This window comes from Astyanax mexicanus, chromosome 5 (genome assembly GCF_023375975.1).
Source record: "Astyanax mexicanus isolate ESR-SI-001 chromosome 5, AstMex3_surface, whole genome shotgun sequence".
NCBI classification, from domain to species: Eukaryota; Metazoa; Chordata; class Actinopteri; order Characiformes; family Acestrorhamphidae; genus Astyanax; species Astyanax mexicanus.
Window position 1 is genome coordinate 19034695 of NC_064412.1, and position 11869 is coordinate 19046563.

Here is an 11869-nt window from a genome sequence, read left to right on the forward strand (position 1 = left end):
AAAAATGTAGAAGAGGGCTGTAGTGAAGCTCTGGTAGCCTAGTAAGAGTCTATAATACATAGACTGAGATCTGCGAGACACTCAGACCAGTGCATACATATATTACTGCATGCCGTCGCTGTCCAATGAAAAACAGCAACTTTATAGGAGAGAGACAAAAGTCAGTGTAAAAAACACACACACACACACAAAACAAGAGTTAATTTCAGGTCATTTTGAGGAATTTCTATTGGTCCATTCATCAAGAAATTTTGACTAAGAATAAGGGGCAGTTTGTGTGTTAATATAAAGTAGTAAACTAAAATGGAGATACTTGTTTTTCATTGTGCAGTGATGTTATATTGTTGCTGTGCACTATTTCAACACAGGTGAAGCAAGACGATGCAAAAAACATACATCTGCTAGTAGTTGGAGATGAGTTGAGGTTAGGGTAGCTGTACGTCTTGTACGTAGTGTTACGTCTGTATAGGTTTGGAAGAATTTAAAATATTCATAAAATAATCAACATTTAAAATAATTTAACCTGATTGTGCCATCTATACCAATTTTCAAATCTATGTATACGTTAAAACTGGCGAACTTAAAAGGGGAAAAAACAAGAAGGTCGGTTTTCTAGAAAGGGATTAAATAAACCTAGTAAACATATCTATAGTTTTGACTAATTTATTTAGGGTATGTAAATACCCTGATAGCAAATAACGTAAATGTTTATAGGTTGCATTACATCATTTATGATTAATGATGGAAAACCCCTAAATCAACCTATATTTAACCATGTCTAATAGGTATTGGTTAATGTTGAAAATTACTGACTTCACTTTGTGTAATACATCTATATGAGTTTCACATTTTAACTGAATAAAAAAAAGAATTTTTCAATGATATTCTAATTTTTTGAGATGCAAAAAATGATGTACATCATTGAGATTTACATATTTAAAGTAAATAAAGGTTAATGCAAACCATAAACACAACACTAAGGGTCTGTTTTCCAGACAGGGATTAAGCCTAATTTCTAGACTAATTTTTGTTTACTTTCAATGGGAAAATCTCTGTTCAAGATGTTGTGTAGTCCAGTACTAGGCTTAATCCCTCTTTGGGAAAACTCCCCTATTTATTTATTTTTTAAAAGAGGACATTAAAGGGTTAAGCTCTCCTAGCATTATAGGCTGAGAACAATCCTAAAGTACAAATCTAAATAAGATAATGGGGTAATCAGACAAGTACTAATCATCAAAATGGCTCAGTCATAGTTATCCACTCCTCTCTGTGGCTAGTTTTGCACTTGAGTCACACCATTGGCTGCTGGTCAAGTTCTTGAGCTGAATAAGTGCATTAAATTGTACAGTTTAATTACTGGACAAGACCATGGAAATGTAATCAAGTAAATGCAAAACACTTAAGTCAGTTAGGTCAGAAAATGTTAAAACATCTCAGTTAGAGCAGCAGTAAAATGCAGCTCTTTTATTTATACTACAAAATACCCAATGCCCAGTTACACTGAGGAGAAGCATTTTTAGAATGCTATAAAACCAAATATTGTTCAGTATAGCTTTAAATGCAGCATAAAATAACACCCAGTAAAATACATAAAATGGTAAGTAATCTGCCTGTCAATCAAAATGATGATTTGTAATGTAAATATTCTATGTAACTTAAAGCAGCAGTATGTAAGAATTGTTATTTCGTGTTTTTTGCTATGGGCTCCTTCTACAGTCAACAAATGTAAAATCACTTTAAGTTGCCCCTAAAACAGATGCTTTGTACATGCATTTCTGAGCAAGCTGAGATATATAGAACCATCACTGAAAGTGAAGGAAGCACATGGTCTGAAACAGTAGATTAATATTACATTAATATACATGGATAGGACTCGAGTCACAGTGTTCTGTAGTTTTCACAAGCCTTACCACACTTCACCATAATAAAGTGAACAGGTAAGCGCAGTATCTCTAATTTTGAGGCTACTATTTTAAGGTAAAACTTAATTGATAGGTATTGCTATTTGTATGTTCTACTGCAATATTTCAAAAAAATTAAAACAATTATTCTAAAAAAGGCAAACCTTAGTTAAGGCTTTGGAAACAAACATTATGGGGCAGTTTCCCAAACAGGGATTACACCTAGTCTTAGACAACACAGCATTTTAATAGAGATTTCCTATTGAAAGGAAAACTTAAAGCCCCCCATGCCAGAAACTGACCCTGCAAGCTTTTACTCACTCAGACATGGACTTTTGCAGTTTTTAAGAACAAAGTTTACCTCAGGTGGACTTCCTCTGTGACTTTGACTTGGGAATAATCAACAAGTGGACTCGGCAAACCAACATAGTGAGCCTTGCAAGCATAATGTCACGGTCAGACAAAAACACTTCTATTTTTGCTATTTCCAATGTGTTTTGATTTGAACACACATTTACAACCATATTCACAAAAAAGCTAACATTAAAATAATTTTAACATTTCACACTGTGATATGACAGCCTATTGTGCAAATCTGTCACTTACCTGTTACAAGACTTTATCTGTGAATATGTTAAGTGTAAATTAAATTAAATTACATTAAATTTAACCAAGACCATACCCTAGCTACAATTTAAACCCAGCAGTCAAGTCTCATTTCGCTGGTGCAAAAGAAAAATGCCACACAAAAATAAGATTAACAGGTGTTTATTCATGTTGACCACACTGCCATTTAGTTCTTATTAATGGTAAACAACTTTCACTTTCTATCAATGCTGCCCAAAGGAATATGATATGGCCTAAGTACCAGGTTACTTTTTACAAACGAGTTCTGCAGACCATTCTAACAACGGTCATTTAATGTAGACAACACTGAGGTGGCTGCAGATTAATCACGGCTTTTTAATTCTGAAAACTGCTCTGACTCCAAATCATGATCTCTGGTCTTTTGCACAAAAACAACATTCAAATATGAACCCAAAAAAAAAAAATTTATAGCATTTAATCGATTTGAAAAAAAGACATTTTTCGAAAAAAAGAATAAGTATACTTACCTGTACCTCACAACTATTAGAAGCATTTTAAAAAAGGTTTAAAAAGAAAAAGGAAGAGAGGAACACAAAAACAAAACAAAATGCCTATCCACTGTGTTACAGACCTGAGTCAGTAACATGTCACCAATTTATCACTTAAGGCTGTCTCGACTGACCAGACGTGGGATCTGTGAATATATAGTATTTATGACGAGTGAAAGTTCAGTTAATTCATGGAACGATCTGATGACCGTTGTTTCAAAAGTAGTCATTGTCGGTGTATGTCAAAAATGTATTAACTAATAAATGTGCCATTATTGTCTGTAAAACCACCGTCACGGGCTTCTACACTGGTGTGCATTGTGAAGGGTTGAGCTAGCCTATACAATAAGAAAGGCAGATTACGGTTACTTGAATTTATGAAGAAAAACATTTGGAGTACTGCAACATTAACACTTGAAATAGCAGTTTGTGATTTTTTTTTCTGAACACAACATGCAGTTATAGAAAGACTGTTTTCCCCTGCGTTTAAGACAGTTTCCTCTGTGAATTATTTCTTTCGAGAGCTTGAGCCAGAATGGGAGGATCCAGACGAGCCACGGCGCCTACAGACAGAAAAACAGGAGAGAAGGGGGGGAAGGAGAGACAGAGAGAGAGAGACCATAACCAGTTTAGTTAGGTGCACCATCAGCTGCTGAAACAAGTCATGTTAGGGTAAAATCAAAGTATTGTACAGAGTGATTTTTTCATTAAACAGTTGGTCTTTCATAGACATATGACATTTTATCATGTTTCTAATACAATACAAAAAGGACACCAGTAGACCATTTTTTTTTCTCTTTTTTTTACACCACAGAAACCCAAACCTTTCAGACGACTGCGATCGAGAGCGTCTTTTTTTGCGGCCACCAGAGGAGGACCTGGAGCGACTCCTCTTCTGGCCTCTCTCAGGAGATGGTGAGGGTGTGTGAGATCTCTTTCTTGAGGAAGCTGAGCCTTTCCCTGAGCGGGAGCTGGATCTTTTAGAGGGGATATAGTAGGCACTCTCATCAGTCACACAATCTTAACAAAACTATTCAACATCTAAAAACGACAAAGGACAGATACTCTCTTTATAGAAACAACCATTTCTCTTCACTAAACAATTGGGTATCTGGACAGGATTATTACATTCTGACTGTAGATATCTTTAATAATCTGTAATAATGTGATGCAACTTTAACACCACAGAACCTTTGTTAATGTACATATTCGATTTGGTTTGAGATAACGGTCACAAATTTAATCTTTACAGCAGAAACTATTTACTGACTTTCTATATACAACCAAACAGCTGTTCAGCAAGAAGATAATTCTACCGTCTAAAATAACAATTCAGATTATTTCTAAACTTCCTTAAAACCCAATAAGAGTGCTGTTTCTGCCTTTTCCACAGTGGTTACTGCAACCACTCTCAGTTCACATACACTCTCTCCCTTGGAGAGTGCATGTCACCTCATTCACCTTGAGCGAGACCTCGAGCGAGACCTCGAGCGAGAACGTGATCTGGAATCAGAGGAGCTCCTGGAACGGGATCTGCAAAACAAAGCAACACATTTCCATTTTTCCCCATGAGTGAAGAGTATTCTGATGAATGGTAAACCACATGTACAGAAACAATTGGAGAGAGAGAGCTGGGTCAAGAATGTAGTTATTAAATAAATGGTCATTTTCCCTGGCCCAGTGTAAGCCTAGGCCTTAAAGATACCTAGTGTTTATAATGGCATTTAAATATATAAATATTCAAGAGACAGCCGTAAGTATCCCCAGCTTCTACGTAAAACACACGTTTTTTATTAAAGATTTAAGAACATGACGTAAAGGCATCCTTGATCCAGTAAAAAAACAAAAAAAAAAAAAAAATGACACAATCTTCTCAATCAACTCAAAATATAGCATGTACATATTAAACTATAAATATCTTTAAAAAATATATATATTACTTTAAAAAAGGTAACATTTGTTATGAATGTCATGTCTATTAGACTATAATGGATTTATAAAGCCTTATAAAGAGGTCTATAAATATTTATTAAAATGTATTGAATGTAATAGCTAATGTTTATTATGCATTATCAATTTTGATCATAAATGTATTTAAAGCTGTATTTCTAAGATGTTATATGTGAATACCAAAAACCTCAACAAAGCTTGCTATAGTTACTTATAACCACTTATGAATTATATTAGAATTGAAATATTATAATTTAACATATTACATTTTAAATAATTAAATGTAATTAAATTGTAATATAATCATTTATAAAGTATTATAACGTGTTGTTGTATCAACTAAATTTCATCAAACTAAAAACAGATGTCCATCATGGGAATCTATGAATAGTGTGTAGACAGATATATGATATTTTAAATCAGATGTTTAAAACATTACTCAACATTAGCTCAGCTTATGATGCATTATAATCACAATTTATAACACATAATAAACATGGCTTTAATGTGCTACTCATTGTTATAAACTTGGACAACCATGTTTATGATGCATTATAATGAGTCCAATAGACATGACAATAATAGAAAATGTATTTAAAAAACAAAATAATAAAAAACAAAAGTTCTGAAGCTGTCCCGGTTGTGGCAAGTATATTCTACAGACACACAGAATATTAACACAGATGACTAAAACTGCCTTCTACTTCCATGCCAGACTTAAGTACAAGGATATGGTCAAATAAAAGTACTAAATTAAAAATAATGTTAATTAGGTAAAATATATATTTCACAAACAGTGTGGTCAAAAGATTTGAATAAAGGTTTGAGCTGATACTGACATTTTGTCTGGAGTTACCCTTGACCTGTACCCTTTTACCTGGACCTGGACCGTGAGCTCGAGCTGGAGGAACGAGAGGAAGAACGAGAGGAGCCTGAGCCACTGCCTTTCTTCTCAGAAGGCTTTAATTCGTCACTTGCATCCAGGTCATATTTGGACAAATCTGCATCTTCTGCATCTTCATCATCATCATCATCATCATCATCATCTTCATCATCATCCTGAGGAGAGTAATGAAAAGGCTGACTGGTGAGTTATTCACATTCACACGAATCTCTGACCACTAGATTAAATCTGTGTTTTCAGGTTGATTCAATTCTTACATCGAGTTTGTATTTTGAAAGATCTCCGTCTTCATCATCGTCCTCATCGTCTTCATCATCTTCCTCTTTATCTTTATCCTTATCCTTTTTTTCCTTTTCTGGTTCTGATTTTGTCTCACCCTCTTTCTTGTTTTTCCCACGAAACTTCTTCTTTATACGCCCAAACTGTAAGAACAAAGATAAAAGTGATATTCTTAAAGTGATACTTCATGTACTGTGTGTATCAAATAGTACGTACAATAAAAGCAAGTCAGGGAAAAAAGTGCTGAGATTTTTTCTTAAAGGAATGCTATATCAGAATTTTTTTGAAAGCTGTGAGCGAACATGCTGCACCTTTATAAATTGTTTTTGTAATGCTAAATCTTAATGCCACTATTAAAGGAATTCTCTCTAATTAACGATAAAAACATTTAACAAACTAGTGGACATCAGAATTAGGCACTCTGACATAGCTGAAACTTTCAAGAACTTTTAAGTCACATCCCTGGTCTGGAAAACATTCCATTTTCCACATTAGGGCCAACTGGTGTTTGACAGTTCCAGGATCAACATAAAATACCAACAGGACAGATCCGACAGAAGTATTAGCTGACAGACTAGCACAGGATTTTGGGGGAATTTTAGTTAGTACAAAAATAGTGTAATCCAAAGATCCTGCTAAGGAGGACTGGCTGGCGTCTCTCCTTAAAAGCCTTAAAAGCAGTCACCTTAATAAAATTCCACCAAAACAACCACGATGTAGAAGTATAGTGATCATTACAAAAACACTGACCTCATCATATTCTCCATCAGATTCTTCTCGTTCATTATAAACCAAGTTCTCTCTTTCATTGAAGCCACCACCATATCCTGTGACAGAAATCAACACAAACGTTTCAGACAAGCACTCAAATGTATTCAAATAAAATAACTCAAATTCAATAAAATATATACCTGTTCTTTCTTCAAGTTTAGCATATTTAGGGGTGTTGCACATGTTGCACTCTGATCTTCTGGCCCAGTTGACATTACCACAGCTATACAAGAAAAACCCAAACATCAGTATTAATATTTATGTCATTAACTATCAAGGAATTCTGCTACACATAAGACCACAGACAGCCTTGCTTATGCACATTAAAAACCTCAGCGAACAATTCCAATGTAGTGAGCAGAATATATTTAAATGCGTTTAGTCTTGTGAAAATAAATGCCCAGAGGCACTACAAAGACGCCTTTGCCTTCTGTCACCAGCAGCAACTAATGCATGGAAAGACACATGCAATCCTACATGATAATTCACATTAATGTTGCATGCCTTCCAAATCAGACATGCATATGAAAGTGACGGAAATCTGATTTAAAGTGGTTGGAATTAACACTTGCAGCCTAAAAAAACAGTTCTGTGTCACATTATGGCAAAACAATCAGATTTAAGTCAATACAAGTCAATATAGTCTGGTAATATAAACAAAGCCTTTGTTAGACAGACAGACATAACATAGCCTTTGATAGTGGTGTCCCCGTTTTATTCCTTTTTTATTGTTCACTTTAATCTAGGTATATAAAATCTGATCAAATGAATTCTATGACATTTACTGGGTGCCTCAAATGTTTTTGATTATTAGATCAAATTTTGTAAAAAAATAAATAAATAAAAAAAGTAAGTTTCCTGTTTGGCTAATGTAATCATGAAAGGTTCACACTCACAATAAATTACAGCGAAACAAAAACAGAACAATCAAAAACATAATCAGGTAGAATTAGATCTAACTTTATATGAAATATCACAGTATAATTAATTTAATTTCAGCTTTGTTTCAACTGTACATACGTTTTGCACTGCCAGTCGTTAGCACTGAAGAGTCCTCTGCTCTTTTCAGCCAGGGTCTTCCCAATCTCTGTTCCCCCAGCCTTCATGAGCTTTGCCTCTGTAGTTTTCTCTGTGGAAAAGAAGACCACAGCACAAACAGACTCAATCCAGGGCTCATGTACAGAAATCAACATTGTGATTCACTACACATCTGTACATTAAACTGTTTATATATATTTTTTATATATATATACTCTACAAGTCTACAACATTTGCAGGTCAACACATACAAGTCCAACACAATGTGACCTCAGTGTAATTAAATCTAATTTCATATGGCAAAACATATATGCTTCACTTACCCCTCCCACATCGGTTACAACTGGTTCTTCTGGCAAAGTTCACATTTCCACACCTTCGGAATAAAGAGATAACATTTCTTTTAAACACACAAAGGGTTTTTGCATTTTGCAAAATAAACAAAATTGCATGTTTTAAAGACAGATTGTTGATATTTTATAGAATTAAAACATACCTTACAAAATATATTATGCTTTTTTAAGTTCATCACGGTTTTCAAACAGAATCAGAAGTCACAAAAAAAAAGTAATAAACCCTAAAGTTTTTTTTTTTCATTTTACATAAAACATAAGAAAATTCATTGGCTTTATGTGTAAAGTCTGCTGTTAACTGAAAGCTATTCCAGCTTTCAGGAAAATCCATTCAAGATGTGCAAAAATGTAATCTAAGCAAGGGTTGCCAACTTTGAAAAATATAAAATATAAAAAAATAGTCTGGTATGTTTACAACTTTTTTGCTCACTAAATAATTCCATATGTTTTTCTTCATAGTTTGATTGGTACTGTATCCATTATTATTATTATTATTATTATTTCAGTCAGGGTCTTTGTAAGTTAGCTACTGTTTACAAAATAGACAAACGTGTATAGATATATTTTGTTCATTTTCTACTGAAGGTGTTTGTTCTAATAGTTTGTAGTATTTAGTATTCATTTCGTTGAAGTAGTATATTTTAAAAAAAAGTTTTGTTTTATCGCCAATAATATAATTTCCGCAAAACATCAAACATTGTGATATTTTTTAGGAACACATCACCCAACCCCACAGCCTACTATACTGTAGGTACTAGAGGTGGGTAATCCAGGTCCAGAAAGTAAAAATCCATCCCAGGGTTTTGTACCAACTGCAGCAGAGCCGCCCAGGCATTTGGTACAAAACCCTGGGATGGATTTTTACTTTCTGGATCTGGGTTACCCTCCTCTAGTAGTTACACACCTGCTCCTTATTCCACTTACATTTGAGCACCAGCTAAACAGCTACCACACACACACAAGCTTCACGGCCATACTTTCCCTGCCTTTAAACCCAGTAACTATAGTTAGGTTAAATGTTAGGGTTATTATGGTGTGTGGGTGTGATAAGCCGTTGGCTAACATTAGCTCGGTAACATGAACACAGGCTGGCGGTTTATCCTCTGTGACTCGCTGGTGAGACGGACCGGATACACGGTCATGTTTCTCCTTCCCAGGATATATTAATAAACTAACAAACACGTTCAAACCCACATAAACCGGAACCTGATCAGACCCATCGATCAGCAGGTAAGCAGCTCCTGAACTCGGAGGCTTTTGTTTGTAGGGAAATTAATGCAGGCCAAGTCTCTCTCTCAGACACACACAGACACGTCGCGAGCCGCCGTTAGCTAAAGCTAGGCTAGGCTAGCTGCCGTATGGAAGCTAATCTCTCCGAATCTGTACAGAATTCGTATCCAGGGCCCCCAGGTTTAACAGGACAACAGCTGCTGGTCGCTTTTTACAGCCTGTAAATATAAAATCCGTGCTGTTCTTACTTCTTATCGGGGCAGATCCAGTCTCCGTCGCTCACTCTGAAACTCTTCCCAGACATTTTTCTCCTCGCTCTGGCTGCCCGCGAGATGCCGGTGTGAAAAGAAAGGCGCGAACATAACTTTTGTTTCCGCTGCGGATCACTCCTCTTTATTTAAGATGATAAACGTAAAAAAAATCGTATATCAAGCACGCGTAGTCCTGCGACACACTGTCGGCAGAATTTGTTTTATAACTTTTGTTGGATTGTTTTACACGTCTTTGACTCAGGCGCTGGATTTAGACCATTTCGACAAGGACCCCAAAGGAGAGAGAGGGGCAGATGTATACATGTTTATGGGAGCAGATAATTTCTAATAGAGAGTGGATGGATGGACAGATGGATGGAAATATGGATGGATATATGGATATATATAGAGAGAGATATATAGATACTTTATTGCTCCCTAAGGGAATTTAGCAGCTAGTTAAACAATACAGTACAGTAATACAAATCACTATCAGTAATCAGTAAGTACACATCACTATATACGATCAATAGAAATTTGTAAAAAGGCAGTAAAATGACGTTTAAATCAATGTGCCAGAGGTGCATTGAAAATATATTTTGAATAAACGATACGTGGAGTTTATGTGGAGTAATTGAGCAAAATCTGTTTATAATTGTTTAATAATTTTTACACAGAAAAATATACTAATTTTCTCAACACAAAACAATATCACATGTCTCAGCACTTTAAACTCTTTTAATGCTCTGGCTGTAGCTCCAGCATCGGCTCTCCAACCAGTCAGCTCACAGTAGCAGTATGTAGCAGAATGGAGAAATACAGGTAAGTTTTCTCACCTTTTTTTTTTTTTAGCAAAAAACTTTAGTCTGCTTCCCAAATAAAAGGCAAATCTTGGCTAAGTGGATATTACTCTTTTTAAATTTTTTAGCCGTTTAGCTCCATTAACCCCCATTCATTTTAGGACTCACTCGCGGACTCCCTCTAGCGGTTTGCAGTCATTTTCTTCTATAGCGGGGGAGATGTTGGGGAGTGGGCAGACTATGGAGATTAACCGGCTCTGGGGGGAACTATGAATGTGCGATGATAACAGAATTATATCGGTATGGGCCCTGAATTTATTTTATATAAAGCATCTGTCCATATTTCATTTATTATTTATTGCTGGAAAATGACCAGGCGATTTTGGTAATGCTACTATACATATACACATAGATAGATAGATAGATAGATAGATAGATAGATAGATAGATAGACAGATAGACAGACAGACAGACAGACACTTTATTTATTCCGAAGGAAATTTAGGCATCGCGAAGGAAAGGCATCCAGCAGCAACAACACAATACAATAAGAAACATATTCAAACAAATTAAAACACAGAATAATAGAACATATATAAGGCTATAAAAAACTTACTATACAAGGTCAAGATATATCTGTAAACAGAACAGTGCAGTAGATGTCGCAAAAGGTCATTAAATAATTAAATAATTAACAGAGCAAAGTGCAATGTGCAATGACATTGATTATGAAAGTGACTGATGTGACATAGAAATATAATATAAATATGCATCCGTAACAAATATAGTTCTAAAAAGGGAATGTGAATATGTGAATACCCAATCATGAGTAAAGTGTAATTGAATGTAAGTGAGGTTGGGGAAGAGTGTGATGGCTCTTGGAATAAAAGATTTTCTGAGTCTGTCTGTTGTGCAGCTCTGTGACAGCAGTCTGCCACTGAACACACTCCTCTGCTTCATGATGGTGGTGTGAAGTGGGTGACTATCATTGTTCATGATAGAAAGCAATTTATAAGCCCTGTCAAATACATTATTTGATAAAAGTTATTTTAAAAGATATTTGATAAAGGAAGAAAAAAGGGGGAGCAGGAAATGAGATTATAATAATAAGTTAGGTAGAGGTGTTAGGAGTGTAAGTGCTCTTTAAAAAGCTCTGTCTTCAAGAGTGTCTTAAATGTATCAAAGGAATGCTCCTGCTTTGGTATTGGAAGGTATAAATAAAATTAAATTAAATTTAATTAAAGTCCATTGTTTGG

At 35.1% G+C, this 11869-nt stretch overlaps 1 protein-coding gene across 1 annotated transcript; it reads right to left on the bottom strand.

Moving 5' to 3' along the window:
* Window positions 1-2653: 2653 nt before the first annotated feature.
* On the bottom strand, window positions 2654-9920 carry zranb2 (zinc finger, RAN-binding domain containing 2). Its single transcript, XM_007249081.4, has 10 exons — window positions 9811-9920; window positions 8303-8355; window positions 7962-8070; window positions 7082-7164; window positions 6921-6997; window positions 6149-6313; window positions 5865-6046; window positions 4499-4570; window positions 3862-4014; window positions 2654-3600 (listed from the first exon to the last, which is right to left on the bottom strand). Exons 1-10 carry the CDS (start codon window positions 9864-9866, stop codon window positions 3546-3548), a joined length of 1005 nt encoding a protein of 334 aa, XP_007249143.3. The 5' UTR covers window positions 9867-9920; the 3' UTR covers window positions 2654-3545.
* Between the last annotated feature and the right edge of the window lie 1949 nt (window positions 9921-11869).